The 27,844-nt window shown below is 37.8% G+C and overlaps 1 protein-coding gene across 2 annotated transcripts in view; it reads right to left on the reverse strand.

Moving 5' to 3' along the window:
* VCL (vinculin) overlaps positions 1-27,844 on the reverse strand; it is a 102,783-nt gene that overhangs the window by 61,610 nt on the left and 13,329 nt on the right. For both annotated transcript variants that reach the window (XM_082854018.1, XM_082854019.1), the window contains exon 2: positions 8,704-8,774. In XM_082854018.1, coding sequence (XP_082710144.1) covers positions 8,704-8,774 — 71 coding nt within the window. The remainder of the gene's footprint in view (positions 1-8,703; positions 8,775-27,844) is intronic.

The following is a 27,844-nucleotide window of genomic DNA, read 5'->3' on the forward strand; positions in this document are numbered from 1 at the left end:
AGAAATAGAGCTATTTTTACAAGGCTCTTTTGCTTCTATTAAGGAAAGAACAAGAAAGATTTTAAATAGAGGTAAGAAAAAAAAAACTTAAACCTTGAGAACTTCTTAATTTGAGATTGGACCTATATAGTCAAGGTAATCATTACGGGAATACTAGTGTCTAATTACTTTGAGTGTTTCTGTTTGTATTTGCAGGGTAGGGTTGGGGCAGCCAATGGCCTCAATTCATCTATAAAATAAAGCAGTTGGATTAAATAATCTCTATGATTCTTTTTAACTTTAAAATATTATGACTTTAACTTCTTTATAGCTTAAGGAGGTGTAAGACACTGCAGTACATCACAAATTACATCCATAAAATTCCTTCTTTGGAAATACTCAGGAAAACTGTAAATCGTTATCCTCTACAAGTGGTATAAAGTTAGTAGTGCCTGGAAAGAGAGTGGTGGACCACCTGACTTCTTGGAAGTCAGATTATGGAAAGAATATGGACTTGGAAGCCACGAGACCACCAACAGGAAACATGTTCTGCCACTTACATGCTGAGCAAACTTGGGTGAGTTAAAGTTTGTCAAACCTCAGTTTTCTTATCCGTAAGATGAATGTATTAATACCTTGAAGTTGATGTTCTCAGAATTACATGAGAAAATAAAAATATGTAAGTACCTCTCCCAATAATACATACTCAATAAATGTGAGTTCCCTCGGCCCCTTGAGTTCCCTTCAATCATGTGACTGATCACTCTGTTGACAATGGAAACCAAAGTATTACATGTTTAAAGTATTATTTGCTTACTTCTTAATCATGAAGTGTATACAAATTAAAATAAGGGTTAAATCCCTGCCAAGTTGTTTAGAACTCTTCCACAAGTTAATAAAATACCCAGAGTTCATTACTGAAAAGACTCAAAACTTAAATCACTTTTGCTTGAGAAAGTCTGTGAAAAATAGTAGTACTCAACTATGTTTAATGTGGCAAGTTCAAAGGTGAACTATTTAAAGTTTGAGTGCTTGCTCTAGGTCAAAAATGCAACAAGTCAGCTGACAGATGTGAATGATTATCTCATAGTTACTTGGTCATCTATGTTAAGTAACAAAAATCTTCTCTTAAAGTAGCAATGGAAGGATCACTAAAAACTCAAAGTTTAAAAAACAAAAATTAGGGCTTCCCTGGTGGCGCAGTGGTTGAGAGTCCGCCTGCCAATGCAGGGGACACGGGTTCGTGCCCCGGTCCGGGAAGATCCCACATGCCGCAGAGCAGCTGGGCCCGTGAGCCATGGCCGCTGAGCCTACGCGTCCGGAGCCTGTGCTCCGCAACGGGAGAGGCCACAACAGTGAGAGGCCCGTGTACCGCAAAAATAAATAAATAAATAAAAATAAAAAACAAAAATTAGAATCACACATTAGCCCCAGAGAAGCACAGTGCATTGAGTGGTATGCTCAAAGAATTAATATTTTATTTATTTATTTTCGGCTGTGCTGGGTCTTCGTTTCTGTGCGAGGGCTTTCTCTAGTTGTGGCAAGCGGGGGCCACTCTTCATCGCGGTGCGCGGGCCTCTCACTATCGCGGCCTCTCTTGTTGCGGAGCACAGGCTCCAGACACGCAGGCTCAGTAGTTGTGGCTCACGGGCCTAGTTGCTCCGCGGCATGTGGGATCTTCCCAGACCAGAGCTCGAACCCATGTTCCCTGCATTAGCAGGCAGATTCTCAACCACTGCGCCACCAGAGAAGCCCAAAAATTAATACTTTAAAAAGATATTCTGGGGCTTCCCTGGTGGCGTAGTGGTCGAGAGTCCGCCTGCCGATGCAGGGGACACAGGTTCGTGCCCCGGTCTGGGAAGAGCCCACATGCCGCGGAGCGGCTGGGCCCGTGAGCCATGGCCGCTGAGCCTGCGTGTCCGGAGCCTGTGCTCCGCAACGGGAGAGGCCACAACAGTGAAAGACCTGTGTACCGCAAAAAAAAAAAAAAAAAAAAAAAAAGATACTCTGGCCACTTTCACCAAAAAGAGTGTTTGAAAATTCGGATTTCCTCACAAATTATTCTGATTGTTCAAGATCAAAAGCAAAGAAAAAAACTAAATATGAGGGCTTATGATCTAAAAACATGACACTACTACTTTAAGTCAAAAGAAATCTAAATTAAGTGTAAGCATGTTTAAATCCTTTTCAAATTTCTTCTTTGTACATGAATATCAGTCAAGGTAAAATTGTACAAATACAGACCATAATTGTGCTTAACTAATAAAGTTTAAGGGTTAAAACATGGCAATTTCCTAGGAAATATGATTAATGGCAATTATGTAGATTGCCACTACATACACCCTTTCACAAAGTATTTTAGGAACATTCTTTTATTTGATAGGCTTAGACAAAACAATATGTTTCAAAAATAGTCCAAACTAGTGAATCAATCCAAGTTTTGATGATTTCAAGCAGACTGTTCACAGCAGCGCTGAGACAGAGTGGCGACACTTCACAGTTCTAAAATGAAACTATTTGCCTGCCAACAGACAAAGCGCTTTATGCCCTTTTTAAGGAGTTCATACCACGAGACCACCTCACAAGTGACACCTTTTGATACATTCAGATACTAAACACCCCTGGATACGGGCCAAGCACTGCATTCCTTATCCATTTCTGCTCCATTGCAGAAATAAGAATGAAATTCCACCGTATACTGCAATAGCAGTTTTTCCGAGGCTAAGAAAATAGTTTGCCACAAACATTTTTTACCTATTAAGAAATCAGCTTGAAGCAAATCCCTGCTGACAGGAAATGAATCTGGTCAGTTTGACACACAGCTTACTCTCCTTCACTAGCACCTATTATTCATCCTGTATTGGCTATGACTCTTCCTGAAAAACCACCTTCATCTTGTCATTTGAGTTACTGCTCAAGAAGCACAAAGCTTCCCTACCACCCAATTCCAAATTCCTCTGCCTGGCTTTCAAGGGCTTCATCATCTGACCCAACTACCTAAGCTTAGTTCCTACCACCCCCACCATGACTGTTTCTCTCCTCAAAGCCCCCATGACTGACTCATGCTGCTCATTCCACCTGGAGTATTTTCCTTTCTTCCCACACCTGCCTCCACTTCCAGTACTTTCCTTTTTCCCTACATCTGTCCTCCCAAGTCCAACTTCCTAAATGAGCCTCTTTCTACTATTCCTACCTACAATGGTAGCACTCCTTCTCTCCTATTATAAAGTCAGTCTGTTTTACAGCTCTTCAATTTGAAATTTCTTAAAGCACTTTCTTAAAAATCTCTCTGTAGCAGCAGTTCACCTTAGTGCCTCCATGATACACAGAAGAATAAAACTCTCAATATATGACCTACCCCTTTGGGTGTACCTGCAATTATGCACAATTTCCAGCCGCAACAGTGATATTTCCACTAATTTCTCCTGCACTAAAGAAAGCATAATAAAAAGCCAGTGAATATATTATATTTCAATAAAAGTTAAAAGGAAAAAAACAAAACCTAGTGAGTGGGAATGAGAGGAATATTATTATATATGTGATCTTGAATATGCTCAATTTACTTTTTTTAAATAAAGCATTTGCAAACTTTGGCACTTTATTACTATTAATAAATAACTTGTAATACATCTTACAAGTGATCATTCATAATAAGGACGATTAAAAACTGCTATTCTATGTAGCACTTAGCATGCTAGACACATAGAAAGCAATCAATAAATATTCTATTAACCAATTAGTGTGTCTAGCCCATTAATAAATCGCACATAACTATTACAGCTGCTGCAGCTGCCTGATAATAATGATTGATGACAATGATGCAAAGTACAAACACAAAGAACAGTAGCTGAATCTCCTGCTGACAGTCTCTAAAGGACCAAATGACTTCTTATAGGGTGAGTCTAACCACTATTTTAACAGTACAGCATGACCGTGGCACTCCTGAAGTCTACAAAGATCACAGCAGTTTCTGTGGCAATCATCACGCAACCCTACACCTCTTGTGCAACACTGTGGCTATTAATGCAATCTGGTAAAATTAGTAAATTGTAAACTCTATTTGCCAGTAAAGTCAGGGATCAGATAACTTTTGCTCCACCCAAGAGAAAGCCTTCCTGTGACAATGCAAATCTTGTTCTATATTAAAATGGCCCTCACTTTTACAGTAAGGAATTGCCCAAGCATTGGAGTCCCTCATCAACAGTTACAACCCAAATGTATGATCTTTAACTGATATTAAACCATTCTCCAACATTCCAACATGCCCTTAATTGCCAGTCACACAAATAGACTATGATTTGATTTTGAGAGCCCCCCCAAATCCTGAAAATGTCAAAAATTCTGAAAATGACATAGCCTTCCCTGAAAAATCTCTAAATCTACATCAGATTGCTTATGTATAAATCCATCTAGAGATCAACAGTCTTCTGTTTTCTCTAGCCCTGACATTCTAACATTCTAGGAGTAGAGATTGATCCAAGAATAAATTTTTAAACTTATTTTTTAGCGTTGTCAAAGCAGACACTATTTAGAAGTCCTTGTCAAAGTAGAGACAGCAGAAGCATCAGTCTGTCATGCCCTGGAAACTTCCAAACATCAACCAAACAGCCCAAAAGAATGTACTACTCAACAGTTCCAAGGATGTCATTAATTGCTTCCATCTGTTTCCCTCTCTGTCCCTTCCCCAACCTAGTAAAGTTATTTTTTGCTTCATTTTGCATTCTAAAGAAAAGCATAAAGAGCCCTCATGTTTTAAACTGCGGAATACTTATTCGTCCCCCAAATTTGTTTGATAATAACATCCATATTGTTTTTGTACTCCAGGCTATTTTCAGGTAACATTTCAGAGTGTGGCATCTTAAGTCGTGTACTTTTTAAACACTGCTCAGTAAATATTTCAGTTGGTCATAACACAATGTTTTTCCCTGACTCCTCAAGGCGACCAGGGTTCTCCCTGAATGGCATGATAAAGGTTAAAACCTCTGAATGGTTTCATATCCATTAATGATCCTTACCTAAATCAGTGGTTTCATTAAACATTGCATAATCATGACTTTCTAATTCTGTCATTTATTCCACTTTCATTGGTTAGAATTTCCCCCATCAACTAGAGCTATTAGGTTACTGTGAAATAAAGTATGCCCAAGAGAGAAAGGATAGTTACAATTTTTTTTTTCTTATGATGAGAACTTTTAAGATCTACTCTCAGCAGGGCTTCCCTGGTGGCACAGTGGTTGAGAGTCTGCCTGCCGATGCAGGGGACACAGGTTCGTGCCCCTGTCCGGGAAGATCCCACATGTCTCGGAGCGGCTAGGCCCGTGAGCCATGGCCACTGACCCTGCGCGTCCGGAGCCTGTGCTCCGCAACGGGAGAGGCCACAGCAGTGAGAGGCCCGCGTACTGCAAAAAAGATCTACTCTCAGCAACTTTCAAATATATAATACAGTATTATTAACTATATTCACCATGCTGTACATTATATCTTCATGACTTATTTATAACTGCAAGTTTGTACTTTTTGACTCCCTCCCCCATCTTGCACACCCCCCCACCTCCCCACCTCTGGCAACCACCCACCTGTTCTCTGTACCTATGAATTCATTTTTTTAAATATTCTACATATAAATCATATAGTATTTGTCTTTCTCTGACTTATTTCACTTAGCATAATGCCCTCAGGGTCCATCCATGTTGTTACAAACAGCAGGATTTCCTTCTTTTCTATGGCTGAATAATATATTATATATATATCACACCTTTATCAATTCACCCATTGATGGACACTTAGGTTGTTTCCATATCTTGACTATTGTAAATAATGCTTCAATCAACATGGGGTGCAGATATTTTTTTCAAGATAAGTGATTTTATTTCCTTAAGATAAATACCCAGGGATTTCCCTCATGGTGCAGTGGTTAAGAATCCATCTGCCAATGCAGGGGACACAGGTTTGAGCCCTGGTTCAGGAGGATCCCACACGCCACAGAGCAACTAAGCCTGTGCACCACAACCACTGAGCCTGCACTCTAGAGCCCGCAAGCCACAACTATGGAGCCCAAGGGCCACAAATACTGAAGCCCCCGCACCTAGAGCCCATGCTCCGCAACAAGAGAAGCCACTGCAATAAGCCCACGCACCGCAACAAAGAGTAGCCCTCGCTTGCTGCACCTAGAGAAAACCCACGCACAGCAACAAAGACCCAACACAGCCAAAAATAAAAATAAATAAATAAAATTTAAAAATTAAAATAAATAAATACCCAGAAGTGGAATTGCTGGATCATGTGATATATCTATTTTTAATTTTTTGAGGAACTTCTGGAAAGATAGGACAAATGCCTCTTTTCTTTAAATTTCCCATTACCAGAGTAAGGGGCTGGTGTCCTAGTTACCACCAAGGGTGATCAATGAGGTTTTGTTTTGTTTTAAAGTTACCCACTTTTCTGAAAATATCATCACAACTAGGGTACTCCTTAATTTTTCTAAGTCCCCAAGGAAGCCTGTGAGAGAGCACTTAGCATATTTCAAAGGTATATTTCTGGGAATAAGCAGAAATGAGTTTCCTGAAGAAATTCATTTACCAGTCAAATGATATTCATAGGCTTGAATGTGAAGGGTTAAAAGGAACTTTTTATAGGGTCATCAAGTCCAACTTCCCCGATATATTTTTTTTAACATCTTTATTGGAGTATAATTGCTTTACAATGGTGTGTTAGTTTCTGCTTTATACCAAAGTGAATCAGCTATACATATACATACTTCCCTGATATTGAATCTCCCTATACACTATCTCCCCATGCTCTGTACCTTCCAGGGGGTGAGGGGCAAATGGGTACAAGCTAGAGCTGTGTTTTTAATGTACAGTAAATGCAAGTTTAATTACACTATGTTTAACTGACAGCATAGGACTCTTAATATTACCATGCTGATGAAATGGCACATAAATAAAGTAGGCTCATACTGCTTAGAGCTGGAAGAAACCCAGGATGCCACCAAGTCCAAAGAGGGCAAGTTTAAAAAGAGACTCCCACAAAACAGACTCTGCAAAAAACAGATGCTTCTGGTACCTTACTTCCTGACACATGAACATTTTGCAGAATTAACAGAAACAGTTCTGTAGAAGCACCCACTAAAGTAAGTTAGAAATAAGAAGATACCAATATGGGTGAAATTCTCATCTGTTCAATGAAAATAATAGACCATAAGGAGGATAAAAATAAAGGAACACTTTTTGCTTTATTTTAAATTGTGATATATAACATACATACAGAAAATTGCACAAAACATATATATAATATAATGAGTGATTATAAAACAACCACTCATGTAACTGAACAGTTAAATCAAGAAATAGAACATTATTACCACTTTAGAAGCCCCTGCATGCCTCTCCCTGAGTAGAGCCCTCTTCCTTCCTCCCGGAGTACCACTATGCAGACTTCTGTGTTCATTATTTCCTTATTCGTCTTTATCTTTTTACCTTATAAATAGGCATCCCTAAACAACAGTTTATTTGTTTTTGAACTTTAAATAAATGGAACCTACCTACATATCTATATCTCTAGCATTCACTTCCCTTAATTATTTTTCAGATTCATTCATTCTTTTTTTAATTCATAAAATTAACCATTTTAAAATGAAATATTCTCATTCCTTTTTATTACTGATTAATATTCCAATTGATGACTATACCATGATCATTTTTATCCATTCCACTGTAGATAGACCAGTGGTATCATCATGAACAATGTTGATATCAGTATTTTTGTATATGGATCCTAGTGTACATGGGCATAAGTCTCTTTAGGGAACATACTGGGAGGCAGAGAAATTGCCTATTTTCCACTTTACTAATGCCCAACTGTTTCCCAACGTGGCTGCACCAATTTACATTCCCAGCAGCAGTGTCCCAATTGCTCCACATCCACACCAACAACTGATATTATCAGACTTCTTAATTTAGGAGCTTATAATAGAACAATTTGCAGTTCTCTGATGACTACTGAGATAGAGCACCTTCTCACAGGTTTGCTGGCCATTTGGATTTCCTCTTTTGAAGCGCCTATTCAAATTCTTTGCCCTTGTTTTTTAAAACTGAATAGACTTATCTCTTTCTTATTGATTTGTAGAGGTTCTACTTTTTTTTTTTTTGTCTTATGCATCAGGCTTTACTTTTACTTAGGACGTGACTGCCATAAAAAACAAAGTCATTAATCAAAGACAACATAATCAAGAACCTGAGAAGCTTTAACTAATCAAAAGTTAGTATCTCTGCTTACTTTACATAGGATAGGCCAAAATGTCCAGCAATTATTTGTAGGAGTATTAAGTGATATGTAAATATAACTTAAATTTAAAACGCTACTGAAATATGTGACAAAACACATTTTTTTTTTTAAGTTTGTATCCACTGTTATCTCCAAGCAAAGGTATTTAGTACACAATCCAGACTCATGCATGTTAAGGTCAGAATGTTTCTGAATCCTTTCCATTCTGAAAAACAAAATTCAGAAGTCACAGTTTGATTAAAAATTATGTCAAAAATGCCTAACACCAATGAATAAAATCAACAGTAGGAAATTTGACTGCTGAAAAATGAAAAATTAAAATTTCAACTGTAAACAGAGCTTTATATTTAAAAAAAAAAAATTGCTCCTACAGTATTTTTCCTTTCCTAACAAGAGGATTATTCTGCTTAGCAATAGAAGAATGTTTTAATTACTTACTTAATAAATGCTGGTGGCATATCTCTCTTCAAAATCTGATCCTCAGTGGTTTGAACAGTCTCTTTTCCAACCTACAGGGAAAAACGATTCACAATTCAAATTTAAATTCTCAGACTTTTAAAACTATTATTTAAACATATTTGAAACACATACATTACACATTATCACTGAAAATGATAGATTTGAAGAAAATTTCTGGATTTTTTGAAATTATCAAGATTGCTCCCACATATGCTTCCATAATACACTTGGATAACAATATAGAGTGCAAACATAATGTATTAACCCTGTTCCAGAGTAATTAATTTGAAGGCATCATTGAGCACAGTGAGAAAAAAAAATTCATCATTGAGAATATATTATGTTTGTGCGTATTTATGTTTAATGACAAACTGCTACATCTCTGAAAGAGTACATGGAGTACATGAAGTACATGAATCCAGTTAGGTAAGCTAAAATGTCTGTTGAGAAAAAAATTGACATTACTGGAACTGGAAAAATATGTGAAACAATAACTCTGAAACTAGAAACCAAACATATGAAAGTACACAACTTAACTAGTAATCAACACGATGTTTTCCCTAATCATAGAGCACCTTAAAAAGAAATAACATATAATGCTAAATGTTGCAATGGAATAGTTTTACACCCTGCTGGTAGCAATGTAAACTGGTATATTCTCTTTGGAAAATCATTTCCTAGTATGTGTTAACAGACAAAAACGTCCTATCTAGGAATTCCACTTATGAGAATACACCCTATAAGCAATAATACCAAGTGTGGTAATCACAATATTTACAAAAATATTCACTATCATGTTAGTTAAAAAAGCAAAAACATTTTCAAAATAACTTACCAACAATGAGGAACAGTTAAGTAAATTAAGATATATCTTTAGACTTAGTACTACAGGGCCATTAAAACAATGGTTATAAAGACTCAGCACTATGGGAAAATGTTTATGACATTATACTTCGTTTAAAAGGAGGAATAAAAAATAATAAATACACTATGATTACAATAAACCCAAAACTCATTATGTACAAGGCAAAATACTGAAAGAATATAAAACAAAATGTGTTTATTAATGCTTGCAAAATTTTGAGTGAATTTGTATCAGTATTTCCTGTTTTCTAATTTTCTGAAATGTGTATATATAATTTTTGTAATTTAAAATGTAACATTAAAATGTTACTCTTGGTTACTTAAGTGTAATTATTTCCTACCTAAAAATTTTATTAATTATCTATCATTTTATATAAATCTTCCCCAAAAGTAATGGCAAAAAATTTTAAAAACATATCAAAATACTGCCACACTAACCGGATTGTGTGCACGTGCACATGTATTTATTATACCACAAATGGTATACATACTCACTTTCTTTAAAATCATTCCTATGTAGGGCTTGGATGTCAATTTTTCTTTAACTATATCATATATTACAAAGCACTCTAAAAGAAGCAAACCTTAATATAAGGAATAGTGAAATTCACCCTTTTATCAATATAAAGCTATTTAGGAATATTAAATCATAAATATAAACCACATTTTAATGCAGAAATCTGTGAAATTTTTAAAACCCAGAATGGAAAGTATCGCAATCCTATTATTTAACCGTTTAACTTTTATTGAGTTTAAAGAAGAAAAACGAGTTTAAAAAATTCCTAAATGCACAGTAAAGCAGCTAAAGCAAATAACACAATAAACTATTCTCAGGGAATACCAATCAGGCATGAGTTAATAAATACAAGTTTTTTCTCTCAAGTTAATAGCTCAGAAAAAAGCAAGACACATATACCACTGTGTAATAGCCAGTGCTTTTGTAGACAATGGACTGTCTGTATCATAATAAAACCCTTTCAAATCAGCAGCTGGTTCTCTAGAGTTTCTCAGATCAAAACATGACAGAATATTTCCAGATGTATTGTTCACCATAGTTTCTAACAAAAATCAGCCATTCAAAAAGCTGTGGGCCATGACTTCATGAAGGAAAAGATGAAGTGCAGCAACAGTCACTCGTTCATACTAAGCATAAAGGGTCTACAAGGATATTCACACTTAGAGCAACAGCAATTCCTTTTATTTTACACACCACGTGTACATATATAGAGAGAGCCAAAGAGAGACGGGGTAGAGAGAAAGAGAGAGAGAGTGTGCAAGCCAGGCGAGTGGGGAAGAGTTCCCCTTATATCTCCTTTAGAAAGTATTCAGTTATTCAGTGTTATTAAACATTTATTGAATGCAACTACATGTGCCAGTCACTGTTCCAGGTACTTTAGACAGAACGGGAGTAAAAATAAGTTTCCTTCCCTCATGGAAGTTATATTCCAGTGGGAGTAGACAGAGAGAGAGCACACAAGTAAATAAATAAATAAATAAACAAAATCATTCCAGGTAATAGTAAAGATGATGCTATAAAGAGTATGGGGTAGGAGTAGAGGGGGCCTACTTTAAAAAGTGTGGACAGGGCTTCCCTGGTGGTGCAATGGTTAAGAATCCACTTGTCAGTGCAGGGGACACGGGTTTCAGCCCTGGTCCGGGAAGATCCCACATGCCGTGGAGCAACTAAGCCCGTGCGCCACAACTACTGAGCCTGCGCTCTAGAGCCCATGAGCCACAACTACTGAGCCCATGTGCCACAACTACTGAGCCCATGTGCCACAACTACTGAAGCCCGTACGCCTAGAGCCCATGCTGCGCAACAAGAGAAGCCACCACGATGAGAAGCCCACCCACTGCAACAAAGAGTAGCCCTCGCTCGCCACAACTAGAAAAAGCCTGTTGCACAGCAACGAAGACGCAATGTAGCCAAAGATAAAAATAAATTAAATAATTTTTTTAAAAACTCAATAGTGATAAAACAAACAATCCAATTAAAAAAAAAAAACAAACAGTGGACAAAGAAGTAACATTGGAGCTGAGATTCTGAAGCTGAAAAGGAACTATTCATGCAAGAGCTGGGAAAGAACAATCAAGAGGGAGAAGCAAGAAAAAGGCCCAAAGGCAGGAAAGTTTGGGTGTACTAAAAGAGCCTTAAGGAGGCCAGAGTGGCTGAAGCTCAGTGAGGGGGGTAGGTGTGGTGATGAGGTTGGGTAAGAAGGCAATGGTCATATCACAAAAGAGCCTTTTAGGCCAAGTTAAGGTGTTTGGAATCTTTCCTAAGTACAACAGGAAGCAGGAGTGCTAAACAAGAGATGGACATGATTTTTTTTTTTAAAGGTCATTTTGATTGTTATGAGGAGAAGTGATCTTAGCAAGCAAGGAGAAGCAGAGTGACCAGTTAGGAAGCTACTGTAGTTGTCCAGGGGAATGATGGTCGTGACTTAAAATAAGACGCAAAAGTGGACATGGAGAATTAGTTCTTTTGGAGGAAGAGCTAATGGGACTTGCTCTTGAAATGGGTGAAGTAGGGGTTGGGGAGTGGACTGACAGAAAGAAAAATTTAAAATAACACGTAGGTCAATTAAGTAAAATGTCTTCAAAAGCAGCAATGCTAAAAGGCTGATGTATAGCAAAGATTTAACATGAAAGGATAAAACAATCATGAGTAAACCAGGCAAAACCACTGAAACAGTTTTTCAATAGCAACTATTCTGACCCCAGTAGAGGTAATTACTAAAGAATGAATTCTATTTAACTATTTTAGGTCTCTTTTGTAAAGGTAGGGGGTTGGTGAGGAAACAGAAATAGACAATAAAAACATACTCAAGGGCTACTTTTTTTTTTTTTTTTTTCGGTACACGGGCCTCTCACTGTTGTGGCCTCTCCCGTTGCAGAGCACAGCCTCCAGATGCGCAGGCTCAGCGGCCATGGCTCATGGGCCCAGCTGCTCTGCGGCATGTGGGATCTTCCCGGACTGGGGCACGAACCCGTGTCCCCTGCATCGGCAGGCGGACTCTCAGCCACTGCGCCACCAGGGAAGCCCAAGGGCTACTTATTTTAAAACTATTTTTAAGTATTTAAGTGATGTGAACTAAATCTGATTTATTATTCTAAGCTGCATTCATAACTGCAGTGATAGTATCCACAGTCACTTTGATCTTCAATACACTCAGCCTACAATTAGGTTACACACAATGAATGGTCCTGTTTTTAAGGCATAACACATAAAACGTGACTATGTAGAATGAATGCCATTTTTACTCGGAGAATTGATTTTGGGCAATGCTGTCCTACAGAACTTTCTGTTATGATGGAAATGTCCTATTTAATTTGTGCTATCCAGTACAGTAGCCATTAGCCACTTGTGGCTACTAAGCACTTGAAATATGGCTAGTGCAACCGAAGAACTGAATTATTACTTTTATTTAATTTTAATTAATTTTAATCTTTTTTATTAACACTATTTTTTAAACAGCCATTTTAGGTTTACAGCAAAATTGAGAAGATACAGAGATTTCCCCATATACTCCCTGCCCCCATACCAATAGCCTCCCCCATTATCAATGCCCCCCACCAGAGTGGTACATTTGTTACAACTGATGAACCTACCATTGACACATCATAATCACCCCCAAATTCATAGTTTACATTACATTCCACTCTTGGTGTTGCACATTCTATGGGTTTGGACACATGTATAATGACAGGTATCCATGATCATGGTATGACACAGGGTTTTGCCCTAAAAATCCTGTGCTCTGCCTATTCATCCCTCCACCCCAAACCTCTGAAAACCACTGATCTTTTTACTGTCTCCATAGTTTTGCCTTTTCCTGAACGTCATATAGTTAGAATCATACAGTATATAGCCTTTTCAGTTGTCTTCTTTCATTTAATTTGAATTTAAATTCCACACATGCTACAATACTGGACAGCTGAGGTCTATGGGACTTGCACTGTCTCCTAAAACTGGTCTTCCTGCCTCCAAACTCCTTCTTCTAATTCACTCTTCACATGGCTGCTAGATTAACCTTGATTTTTACCTTTGCTACGTGGTGTCTTCAGAGAAGAAGGGAGCTGGGCCTAGAGAGACAGCAGTTGCCACATGGAGGAGAGAGGGATCAGACAGCCCAAGCACAAAGAAGAGCACAGTCCAAACCTCAAATGTGTTTGAGCACACGGTTGACTAGACAAAAAAAACAGGCTGGTGTGCCTTCAGCAAAGGAAATGAGGCTAGAAAGGAAAGCTGGAGTCAGCCTGGGAAGGGCTTTGTGTGCCAAGGGAAGGCAGAGAGGATTATGTAACTTAACCTGCCCATTTATTCAAAGGCTGTCATCCTTTGTTCTAGATCTAGATCTTTTCAATTCAGTTCTATCGCTGTATCAAGTATCAAGTCAAGAACTTCCAAAGAAGCCAGTTTCTAAGGATATGCAGGACCAGAAAGGCATCTTCTATGTGTAAACAGCTGGCAAAACCTATTGAGGAGAGCTGGACCAGGAGATGACAGGAAATGCGCTTTCCTTTGCTCTCCCCACACTATCAAAACAAAAAGTTTCTACAGCAGCCATCTTTTCCAAATAAAAAGAGTAGAGCAATTCAGAAAGGGATTCACAAAATGCTCTTTGTTAACTAGCAGGAATCTTCACGGCTTGTGGAAAAACATTATTCCTGGAGGTCAACCTTAGTATGGGGAAGCATATGATTTCCTAGTACAGGCCACAACTTGGCAAACAAGCGGGAAGTGATCAACTTGACAAATGCTTCTCGAACCTGTGCATCACCAGGTCATCAAAATTCCTGGCTAGTTAAGCCAAATGTTTTTGCTACATACATGTTAAGAGCACATGTATGGGAATTTGGTGACTTGATTTCTAGTTCCAGCTTAGCTAATAAACGGCTATGTAACCTCAAATAAATCATTTGATTACTCAATTATTTCTTCTATACTACATGATCTCATTGGGGGTCTTCTTACTCGTCTACTGTGTGTTGGCCAAACTCCCTTTTAGCTCTCTGATGAAGAAAACTTACTTTTAAATTTATATTTTCTACCTTAAGTCCTCATTTTCTACCTCAAATTCTTTTGCAGAACAAGGTATAAAACGATTAATAAATACAAAATTTAAAAGCTCTCACTTCCTACACATTTTATCTGTATGTTTTATGAGTATGAGATTAAACTAAAGTTGATGCCTGATTTTTTTAACCTTAAAATAAGTCTTATTCCCTCTGAAAAAAAAGACCTATATGTTAAAGGGCTTAAAAAAAAAAAAAACACAGAGAAAAGAATGACAAATAGGTCTTAGTTATAGTCTTAAGTTCTCAGCAGCTTTTCCAGGTCAGCATTTAACAACAACCCTTTCAAAGTAATCTAACTTTACAGTAAATACATTTTATTGCTTCCAAACTTTATTCCATTGCTGAAACTCAGATTTGTTGGTTCTATTCACTGCTAAAATTATATCTTTTATTTTCTTCTTCAGAGAATTGCTTCTAACTCCTGAGGCCCAATTCCATTCAATTCAATAAACAGGCAGTAAGTGCCAACTATGTGTCCGCTAGGTGGTGGGAAGAGAATGAGAGAAGAAATAAAGCATCCTTAGACATACAACTGAAATAATGGTAGTGAATGAGTAAGGCCTGGGGGCATTTTTAGGGGGCTTTGCAGGAAGATGTTTCTTTTGAAGAGCTCTTACTTTGTTCCATAGTTAATTTAAATATCTTTTGTTCACTACATGACTTTAGTTCAAAATTCTATGTGAGAGGCCTTTTGTCTTCTGCTGTTGTTATTACTCCTTTTATCACAATCTACTCGATTTGGTTCAGTAATTCAGTAGAGAGACTTGGTTTCTTTCCAGCAAAAAAAAAAAAAAGCTTGGCTGGTTCAAGTCACTACCCAGACTAAAAAATATGTTAATGTAGGTGTCTCCCTTAGCTAGACTAGGTATAAGAAAACAAGAAGACAAAACACAGTAGGGAGGACTTGTGTTAGCGATTTGTACAGTATAAGTGGTAACTATAGAGCATTATGTTAAAAAGGTGGCAGGGAGATGGTAATCAACAGAAGTTGCTAATGTATTTAGACAAGAAGATACAAATGATGAAAATGTAAGCCTAACTTAAAATTACAGTAGGCCAAGCCAAGCTATGAGATCAACTGACTGACCAACTGATTATGACCAGACAAGGGAGTGTGCATCCATCTGCCTATTAGTTTGGCTCAAATCAGTGTTTCTTATGGCATAAGTATCAATCTATTATACTGAACAGCCATTCTGATAGGCAGCTGTGTCCAGTACCACATGTGGGTCATACAAGGAAAATAATAATGTATGTGACCCAACATCAGTAACACTTTTGGTTGTTTTCCTGCAGTGCTTGGTGATGGACTTGTGATCTATCCACCCCCTCACTGGTACCTTTTGTATCATTCACAGAGGGCACACCAGAGCCAAGTGTTTAAAAAAGCCATATATACCAGAAAAACCAGGACTCTCTAAGCTACTCTGATTTCCAACTCACTCATTCATTTAATCAAGCACTTATTGAGAACTTCCCATGTGGTAGGCACTATGTACAACACTGTGTGTGATGGGAATACAAAAAATAAGTGAGACTCAGGCCTCGCCCTTCACAGACAGGACAAATGCTTAAACAAATCATTGTAACACAGGGTAATGCTCTAACAAGAGTTATATCCAAGTTTCACAGAGGAAAAGAAACTCTAGGAAGGCTGGTAAGAGTTCTCCAGGAATAATGGGACTTGGAGAAAAAACGAGAGGTTTCCAATAGTGGAGAAACATATGTGAAAGTATGGCCAGTTCAGGGAACACAGACCCACCTGGCTGGAACACAGGGTATTGGGTGGAGAAGAGGTATAGCGAATAGGAAGTTGAAGAAGCAGAAAGATGCCACATCAGGGAGGGCCCTGTGTGCAGCGTTCTTAGACTTTACTCTCTAAGCAGTGGGAAATTATTTCATGGTTCTAAGCAAAAGACATTCTTAGGTTTACATTTCAACAAGATAAACTCAGCAGCAAGAATGGAACAGAGGGAAGAAAACTAGGAATACAAGTTCACTTGTTAGTTCATTTATTCAATCAAATATTTATATAACACACCAGTGCTAAGTATTAAGACAGTGATGAAAAAAATACACATGGCCCCTGACTTCATGGAGCTTAGAGTCTTAGTGAAAGATGATCTAAAGCAGCAGCAGTATGGATGGATATGAGGGTAGATGTAAGAAATCCATCTACATGACACTCAGTCCACATAGAGGGTAATGGAGACACCCAGACTCCTGATGCAAGTGACTTGGTAATACATGCAATGGAGGAAGAAAGCCAGCTCTGAGAAAGAAACTAATCAGAAGGTATGGGATGTTCAGATGGAGATAAGGAAATGTTAGAGGAGGAATCATAGAGACGGTTCCTCCGTTTACTTGCCTGGGCTGAAGAATAGATTGCGGCTGGTGGAAGAACCAGCGGATGAAAAGAGCCGAGAAGGGAATGTCTGAGAGCGGGGTAGGGGGAATGGTAGAACTGTGTGTCATGAAAGCCAAAGGAATAGAGTTTCAAGAAAGTGAAAAACAGTGTCAACTGCTAGAGAGAGGTTAATGGTTTCTAGTATATTCACAGAGTTATACAACCATCACCACAATCAATTTTTGAACTCTTTCCTCACCCCAAAAAGAAACTCATTAGCAGCCACCCCCTTCATTTATCCCCAGTCTTTCCCCACCTCCATCCAGCCTTAGGCAACCACTAATCTACTTTGTCTCTATAGATTTGTCTATTCTAGATATTTGATGTAAATGAAATCATACAATATGTGGTCTTTAATGAATGGTTTCTTTCATGTTGTAGCATGCATCAGTACTTCATTGCCTTTTATTGCCAAATAATATGCCATTGTATGGTAATGCCACATTTTGTTTATCATTCATCAGCTGATGGACATCTGGATTATTTCCACTTTTTAGCTATTTTGAATAATGCTACTATGAACATTAGTGTAAATGTTTTTGTGTAGACATATGTTTTCATTTCTCTTGAGCATATACCTAGATGTAGAATTGCTTGATCATATGGTAACTCTATGTTTAACCACTTGACAAATAGCTAGACTGTTTTCCAAAGAGGCTGTACCATTTAACATTCCCACAGGCAATGTACGAGGGTTCAAATTTCTCCACATCCTTGGCAATACTTGTTTTTATCTGCCTTTCTTATTACTATAACGATTCTAGTGCAGTGGTGTCTCACTGTGGTTTTGATTTGCATGTTCCTAATGGCTAATCATGTTGAATATCTTTATATGCGCTTATTGACTATATGTATATCTTCTTTGGAAAAATGTCTATTTAAACCCTTAACTCAGGGGAATTCCCTGGCAGTCCAGTGGTTAGGACGCTGCGCTTTCACTGCCAAGGGAGGGGAACTAAGATCCCACAAGCCAAGCAGTGCAGCCAATAAGTAAATAAACCATTTACTCATATTTTAATTAAGTGATGTGTCTTTTGCAAATACTTTCTCCCAGTCTGTGAGTTGTCTTTTTGTTTTCTTGATAGTGCCTTTTGCAACACAAAAGTTTTTAATTTTGATGAAGTTCAATTTATCTATTTTTTTCTTTTGTTGCTTGTGCTTTTGATACAGTATCTTAGGTTTTGCCTAACCAAGGTCACGAAGATTTATTCCTTTGTTTTTTAAAAATTCTATAATTTTAGCTCTTACATTTAGGTCCATGATCTATTTGGTGTTAATTTTTGTGTATGGTGTAAGGAAAGGGCTATTATTTTGTTTAAATAGGAGAAAATTAAGCATGTTGATAGGGTGAAAGAAGAGAGGCAGGAAACAAGACCCTGATTATGAAGCAAGGTCTCTGAAGAGGCAGGGATAGAATGTGAAGAGTAGGTAGAGATCAGCCTTTACCAGAAAGAAAGCCACCTCTTCCTCAAGAGGCAAAGGGGGTAGTGGGAGAAATAAGTGGAGATATGGAGATAACTGTAACTGTAGAGTCTATGGGCTATATGCTCTTCTTAGGAATTTACAAGTCATATTAGTATATTTAAGGATCTAAGATAACCTTCAGACAAGAAATCAGTTTAATTTTGTTTAATCCATTATTTTCCAAATTCATTTGACCAAGAATTGTTTCTTTTCTAACACCTACTAACCTATGGCGGAATTAGAATTTGTAGGATATACTTAGGGAAATGGTGATCTAGGCCAGGAAAGCCACTCTTAGAAAATCCTTATCCAGCTCCTCTCTAAATATTTTCTAAAAGTACTCCTCTTGTGAGAACTATGAGAAAGACTGAGAAGTATTTATGTCAGGAATGACAAAATGGGAGTGTATGGGTCAAGTGCAACCCACAGACCTATTTTGTTTGACCTGCTCAGTGTTCTTTTTAAATGGGAAATTTCACATTGAAAGAAATAGAGATTTCCAGATTTTATTGACTATCAGGAAGATCTGGTAACACTAGGCCCTGTTTCCATATGGCAACAATAAGATGAAGATAGCAGTTTTCTTCAATCAGGGCCTGCATTTTTCAATTTACCATAGTCCCTACCACTCCCTGGTGCCCTATAACCCACCTGATTCACTCATTACCTATATGACCCTGCAGGTATTTGAGTTTGTGCCACCTGATTTAGCAAAAAGATTCCGTTCTTAATTAGCACAGTACAGGAGGCAAGCTCTGCAATATCATGAGTGTCATGTAAAATTTTACTTATGCCTCAGCTATTTCACTAATAATGAAACATCCCACTCTCTCCCCAATATATAGCCACATCAAAAAGAAAAAAAGACTGGAAGGAATTACAACATGGAGACTAGACCTTCAGATGATTTTTATTTTCTTCTTAATCCTTCTCCAACTTTCCAGATTTTTTAAAAACTGAGTATGCAATGCCTTCATAATCAGAAAAATATATGCTAAATTTCTAAAATGTACTAACAATATTCTTGGTACACAACAATCTATAAAGTGAGACACCACCAGTGCCTAAAAGCTTCAAATTTTGACCAACTGCCAAAAACTTAAATGTGCACCAATAAGAACACAAACAAATGGGTTAAAGAGCAGGTGAACTACATGGGTGGCAAGTTCTAATGTCAAGCAAGCTCATTTGATGCAACATACTTTCCTTACAACTAGTATTAAGCTGCCTTGGCAGCAGCTGCTTATTCTAACACAACAGGAGATTGAGTGTATCAATGAAGGCTAGATGAATGTTAGCAGAGAAGCCCTGCTCACCAGATCCCTATTTATGAAGATACTGTGGGCAGGCTTCCAATTTGCAAATACTTTATTCTCTCTCTCAACTCAGGATTCTTCTGTAGACACAACCACAAACACCTGTGCTCTGGGTGGCCACCAATTTAACAAGCAAGCAAATCATCAGCACAGGAAACTTCTCCCCATCACCCACTTTCTCCCACAATCAACTCAGAAAGATCTTCCATTCTTATTTTCATTATTTCTTCAACATACCTATAAACTAATCCTCTATGGCTCTATTAAGGTGACTAGCTGGGCTCCCAAAGGCCATTAAACAAAAATCATGGATTAAAAACTTAAAAAAAAAAAAGAAAGCTAAATATTGCTAAGAGAAATTAGGTCAACTCTACCATCTGTCCTGTCTCATACATGATTATAAGGAAACAATGCATATGAATGTGTTTGTACACTATTAAGGTGTTATCAAATGCAGGATGTCTCTGTGCTATATAAATGTTTAGTCCCTTAAGTATCCCAGAGGCCCCATCAGCATCAAAAGAGTCTGTTATCTTCCTCACTGCCCTCTAACCAAATTTGCTTTTCTCAAACATTCCACAGAACTTAAAATACACTCTTATTTTTCTTGTTTTTCTACTTTAATAGCTAGACGCACTTTCTTTTAGCAAATGCATTTTTCTTAACAGATTTAGTTCACAAATGTGAAGGATTTCAATTACATTGCAGCTTTTGCAGATAAGCCTGGGTATATAACATATAGTTTGTAACACTGTCCCTATGGAAAAATAACTCCAAACTAATTTGTCAATGAATTTTGAAACATCACCCATTTTTATGTTTGGAAAACTGAGACGGAGGGCCCATCCTGGAAGGTAACATAGAGTGGTGGGAAAAGAACTGGGGCTTTGGAATGAATCTTACCTTGCTCTGTTATTACTAGTTCTGTGTCCTGGGGCAAGCAACAATCTCTTTAAGCCTCAGTCTCCTTATCAGTAAAATGGAAAAAGTAAAATGTCTCTCATGGCTAAGGGATATAGTAATACACATGTAAATCACCTAATACATACGCATCTTCCACGGCCTGAAAGTTAACAGTGCTAAATAAACATTAGTCGTGTTTTCTTTCCCTCTGCCATTGCGGTACTCATTTGTGACTTCCATTTTATCCTTTAAAAGAAAAAAAAATTGTTTTAATTGGGCACATGCTATAAGTCAGGAGCCCCCTTATTACCTCATTAAATCCTTTTAACAACTCTATGAGGGAGGTACCACTACTATCTCATTTTACAGATGAAGAACAGAGGCACAGAGAGGTTAATTGATTTGCCTAAAATCACTCAGATATTGGTGTTGACTTCAGCATATCCATGCTCTAATCCTAAGCCATTATACTGTTTTTCAAAAATGAGGAAAACAAATTTAACGATGGCTAAAGTTTTCTGCTGTAATACTGCATGATTTTACAATTCTTTGGAACTTTCAGATGGCAAGAAGGTAAGAAAACTTCAAGCTCACAACCAGGCAAATATAAAAACTTCAAGCTCACAATGGGCAAATATAAACCATCAAGATGCAGTTTAAACTACTGATGTCCAATTGTTTGATTTTCCTTCCCAGAAGCTGGAAGGTTTCCACAACAACATGGGTCAGGCTCACTAGGGGTTCAGCTGCTTAAGCTCCTTAACTGTTATTTGCTTAGAGATGATCAACTGAGTCAACCTGGCTGCAGTTAGCTTTCAAAATTAAACCAGGACTAACAATGCAACCTTTTTTTTTTTAATAGGTGTGGTCAAAACTTGAAATAGTAACCCAATGGCAAAAGTAAGTATTGTTATTACTGTTGGGAACCATCCTGCTTGTTAATTGGATATTATTCTGAGTCACTTTTGCAGTATAGTAATTGAATTTGGCTCTAGGCTATAATAGACACTCTGACCCATTAAATTAGGGCCATAAGTAAAATTACTCCATTTCTTAGCCCAAGCTACAAACACACTTCTTACAAGCAGCCAGAACTGGAAATTCAATATTTTGTAATATCAATGTGTCAAATGGTTAAGGCTGCCAATTATAATGCTCATAGGAAAAACTCCTGTTTTACGGTACCTAGAAAATCCCCAAAGTTTTACCTTTAGGCTTTTCTTCTTAATGTTTTTACTTTTTCTTCTCAACAACTACAAATATAATTTAGTGTGACTACATATGCGCTGAACACAGACTTAATTCTAAACATGCTGAAAGGTGAAATAAGAGAACAGCTACAGCACATCCAGACGAAACTGGCTAAGATGTACAGACAGAAAAAAGCTATCAACCATCCCCAGCAATACTAGTCATGTTTGTGCCTTTTGCAGATTGCATTTCATCACCATTCTTCTATAACATTAACAAATTAGACATACCCTCTGTCTAACCAACAGAAAGACTTTTACAGGAATATTAAAGTTGATTTCCTTTTGTTTCACTTGCTTCCTAATACAAACTATCAATGATGCAGCCTAGATGTTCAACAGTTGCCACAGACAACTAAACCTTTAGTAAGTTCTGGCTCTACCATCTTAGATAACTTAATTCCAGTTGGGCAAAAGGAAGAAATAGAATTAGAACTGAGAGAATTACAGCATAATAAGAGTCCATTCATCATTTTTTTATTTGGGGGGGTGGCTTTGTTTTGTTGTTGTTATTGTTTTAAGGAAAGTAAAGACAATGGTGGCAATGCACCTAAACACTAAATTACATTCCTTTTATCTTCAGTTCTTACTAAATATCAAGTTCACTCCTAATGGTTCATCACAGAACAATACAAGTCTATATTTAGTTCATAGATGGAAACCATCCCAAACTGAGAGTTTATATGGAAGGTATAACAGCAGAGAATTCCTGGAGATTGACAGAGAATGTGGAAGGATTTCATTGTTGAATTTGTGTGAATTCCTACCTTAGCAGGTAGTTTCTATAAGCCTAGCAATCAACAAATATACTAAAGGCTTAAATAATCATCACAAAATTAGGTAATCCTCCTTAGGACAAATCCAAGTTCTCTCTCCAGGGTGTATATACTTCATCAATTGCTAGGTGGACATAGTGTAAGTAAACTCCCTACAAATTCTTCTATATAGCTGATCCCATCAAAAAATATTACTCAGTGGTGTTATAGTCTTTCTCTTTCTTTTTTAATAGAAGAGAAGTAAACCAGAGATCTTGAAGGTGTCTCTGGTATCCTTACATTTTTAGATTGGTTCATTCTTTAAATTATGTCCTAAGAATTCTGTGTGTAAGGCAATGTGCAGGTGATACTTCCTCAGGTGACATAAAGATGCACAGTTGGGAAGTTTATGGCCTGGAATAGCATCAGAACTACATAAATGACTCTGGTGAGTGCTAATGGGGAGATAGAACTTAGCACTATGGGGGGGCATGTGGACAGAGAGCTCAAACAGTTGCTGAGATAAGGGCAGTTTTCAGTATTTGAGCTGAGCCTTAAGGCATAGATAAAATTTCTGGAGGGAAGAAGGCATCTTAGATGGAAGGAAATGCAGCATGTACATAGAGGCAGAGATGAGACAACCTGGAGTTTGTTCGTGAAAGAGCCAGCAGTCCTACTGGGCTAGCACAGGCTTCATGGGAAGGGCAATATGGTGGAGTAGGACCAGCAATGAATTCTGATTTTGGCTTTTCCACTGCCGAAGGTACCTGCCTTAGACATGCTGTTGATTACATATGAGAATACATTTTCTCATTTTTAAAACGAGAGAGTTGGATCAGAAGATCTCTGAGATCTTATTTCCAACTTTATAACTCTATGACTCTAGGTTGAGGGTTGGCAATTTTTTCCATAAAGGGCCAGAGAGTAAAAATTTTAGGCTTTGTGGGTCATATGGTCTCTGCCACAACTTCTCAACACTACTGTAGTGTGAAAGTCACAGAAAATATGTAAATGAATGGGCATGGCTGTGTTCCAATACAGCTTTATTTATGGATATTAAAAATTTAATTTTATATAATTTCATGTGCAGCAAAACATTATTCTTCTCTTGACTTTTTTCAAATACTTGAAAATGTAAACACTATTCTTAGCTCCTGGGCAGTACAAAATTTGGCCCACAGGCTATAGGCTGGTTTCTCCACTCCACAGAGAAATAAGAACAGAAAGGGCTAGCGTGTGATAGCCCTCAAGAGCTAGAATAAGATAGACAATATTGTACTATAATTATACAATGTGATAAATATCACAACAGCAATCATATTGCAATACATAAATGTATCAAAGAAATACTGTATACCTTGAATTTTAACAATATTATAGCAAGATTCAATTTTTAAAAAGAGCTAGAAAAAGGAATTTAATTTAGAAAACAATGGGAGGAGGTGCCAATTTCTGGGAAGAAAATGTTGAGATCAGAGTTGTATTAGAAGCTTTACGTGGCAATAATGGATGGGAATAGAGATTAGTAGATAACTATCAAGAACTGAAAATATTAAAGCCTAATCTAGGCTGGTAGCTTTGAGAAAGGAGAAAAAAAAAAGATATGGAAGAATCAACAAAATACTACTTGAAAAAAAGATGAGGAAAAAGTTTATTTCACGAACGTAATAAAAGAGGTCAATTTCCAGACAAGAAGGGGGAAAATATGATTTTTTTTTTTTTGCAGTACGCGGGCCTTTCACTGTTGTGGCCTCTCCCGTTGGGAGCACAGTCTCCGGACACGCAGGCTCAGCGGCCATGGCCCAGGGGCCCAGCCGCTCCGCGGCATGTGGGATCTTCCCGGACCGAGGCACGAACCTGTGTCCCCTGCATCGGCAGGCGGACTCTCAACCACTGCGCCACCAGGGAAGCCCGAAAAGATGATTTTTGCATTGCCATTCCTCAGCCTTCAGTAGAGTATATGACTGCAGCAGACTGAGGAATTTGCCTTTTTGTGGAAGCTTTCAAACAAACAGCCTACGTTGGAATTTCCAATTCCAAGATAAGAGTTCTTGAGTATATATCAGGTAAAATGTAGCCTTCATGTTTTGGTTTTAGAGATGCAATAGAGATGGCAGTTTTAGAGATGGTGTTTATTTATTTATGGCTCCTTTTACTCCAGAGAATTTTCAGCAGCCTTCACAAATTAGGAAAGAGTATTCATCCAGTGTACCTAGATATATCATTGCTTTGAGAATTTTAAAATCACCCTGCTGACTGTGACTCAGAATTTATATCTATCTTTCCTTGTTCTGACAGAGGAAAAAATTGCACTGCTGCAAATACAACCAATTCAACATTCAAGTATCTATCAAGTGTGAGTAATCCAACTCGATGGAAGCACTACATGCTTTCTAGAACTCAAATTTGGAAGCTGAGTGGGGCTGGAGGAAGAAGGGGTGCAAACAGACATGCACATAGTAGCTCTAACTCATGGTAGAGTTTGATAGGAAACATAGTCAAGCCTCATGGAAACAGAGCAAAAGAAGACATTAATTTCAACTAAGCAGCCTGGACAGAGCTTCATAGAGAAAGTGACATCAACACTAGGCCCATTTTAACATGAGAGGAAGAATAATTCCAGGCAGTGAGAATAGTGCAAATAATAACAATAAAAAGACGTGGGAAAACACTGGACTTATTTTTTTACCTCAAAAGTGGTACATGTTTATTGTTAGGAGACAAACATGAATTATGGTAAGAAAAACAAAAAATTTTAACCTGAAACCCCACCACTCAATCCCACCACATTTTAGTATATGCTCTTTCACATATAAAATAGTACAAAATGGGATCATTCTAAACATATCCGCCTCCTGTTTTTTGCATAACATCTTAGCATGGATATCTTTCCATGCCAGCTCAGAATATACATTGGAACGATTAAAAACCACTGGCATACCTGAGTTCAAGGGTAAATATAGTCCTTCCCTTACAGACCTTCGTTTGAGCTCCCAATTTCAATTTGATCTTTTCTTTGTCTTTTTCCAAGATTTTTCTTGCATCCACATGAGAACAAAAAGGTATGGGTATAACTTGTGTCAATAAAATCATTGTTGACTTCTTTTAAATTTGATAAGGACTCTAGGTTTTCTGTCCTGCATTTCAAAGTGATCTCATTTGTATAATTAAAATACTTAAGCTCTGGTCCTGCCACTTACTAGCTCAAGGCTCTATGAGCCTTAGTTACCCCACCTGTAAAATGGGAGTAATAACCACATAGTATAAATAAAATAATTGAGGATAAATAAAATAATTTGTTTTACTGATGTATTTTTGACACTGAGAATACTATGAATCCAAATGTAAATTAAGTAATAAAGAGGCTGTCTCTAGAATTTGGCCCCTCTTTATCTGCCTTCTTCCCACTGCTTGAGGCAACCTTTACCATCTTAGATGGATGGTTCTCCAGCTCCTGTGTCTCACTTGCCAATCTATCTCCTCGCCACTACCAGGGATATCTTACCAAAACCCAAAGCTATCCACCTTATACCTCAGCTTAAAATCCCTCCATTGCCTGACATCCAGTGCTTAGAATGTTCCCCTTCTAGAAATTATTTTATAAATGTATTTGCACATGCATAAAATGACATATCTATGTCATTCATTGCCACACTGTCTGAATTAATAAAAGATCATAAGTAACGTAAGGTCCTTCCACAAGGGTCTAGTTAAATAAATTGTTACAACCACCAATGGATTATATTATGTAACTATCAAAAGAAGAGAAAGCTTGTATATAATAAGCTACACGGATATATTGTAATACAGCACAGGGAATATAGCCAATATTTTATAATAACTATAAATGGACTCTAACCTTTAAAAATTGTGAATCACTCTATTGTACACCTATAACATAATATTATACGTCAACTATACTTCAATTTTTAAAAAAAGAAGATGGGACTTCCCTGGTGGTCCAGTGGTTAGAACTCTGCACTTCCACTGCAGGGGACGCAGGTTTGATCCCTGGTCAGGGAACTAAGATCCCACATGCCATGCAGCACAGCCAAAAATTAAAAATAAATAAAAATAAAATAAAAAAGAAGAGAAAGCTCTATACAAACTGATAAGAAATGTTCTCCCAAATATGTTAAGGGAAAAAAAATCAAGGAACACGACAGTATAACAGGTCATCTTTTGTATAAAAGAGGAATAGGGCTTCCCTGGTGGCACAGTGGTTGAGAGTCTGCCTGCTGATGCAGGGGACACGGGTTCGTGCCCCGGTCCAGGAGGATCCTACATGCCGCGGAGCGGCTGGGCCCGTGAGCCATGGCCGCTGAGCCTGCACATCCGGAGCCTGTGCTCCGCAACGGGAGAAGCCACAACAGTGAGAGGCCTGCGTACCGCAAAAAAAAAAAAAAAAGGAATACATATTGCCTAAATATGCATAACTATCTCTAGAAACACACCCAAGACATTTGGTTTCCTTTGTCCATTAGTTTCCTATGAGGAGGGAAACCAGGTGGCTGGAGTTCAAGGGTGAGAGGGAGACTATTCACTATATACCTTGCTGTACCTTTTAAATTTTGAACCAGATAAATTTTTCACTATTCAAAAACTGAAGGTTTTGTTTGTTTGTTTAGTGATTAATATGGCATGTAAGTCCCTTTACAAACTAGCACAATCTACCTTAATAGTGTCATCACTAAAGCTTCCCCACTCCCTACTGTACATTCACACCCTTCAATCATTTCATTCTCTCTGCTCAGAAGGCTTTCCAGTTTTTCTCTGGCTGGCAAACTCCCTCATGCTTCAAACACTGCCTCTCTAAGACAGAATGAACTCCCCCTCCTATCTTCCCAACTTATTCTTCAAAAGGGCCTTTGGACTTTGATTACACATTTGCTCCCTGGCATTAGAAGCTGGGTTCACAGTCCTCCATGAGTCCATCAGAAGCTTATATCCCTTCAGGGACAGAGTCCAGACCTCAGCAGGCATTAAAAGTATGATGAAATGGCAGCATTACTCACCTTAGCCAAAAGCTGGGAGCAACCCAAGTGTCTATCAACAGATGAATGGATAAGCAAAATGTGATAT

Source organism: Leucopleurus acutus (assembly GCF_964270905.1).
Source record: "Leucopleurus acutus genome assembly, chromosome: 14".
Lineage (NCBI taxonomy): Eukaryota > Metazoa > Chordata > Mammalia > Artiodactyla > Delphinidae > Leucopleurus > Leucopleurus acutus.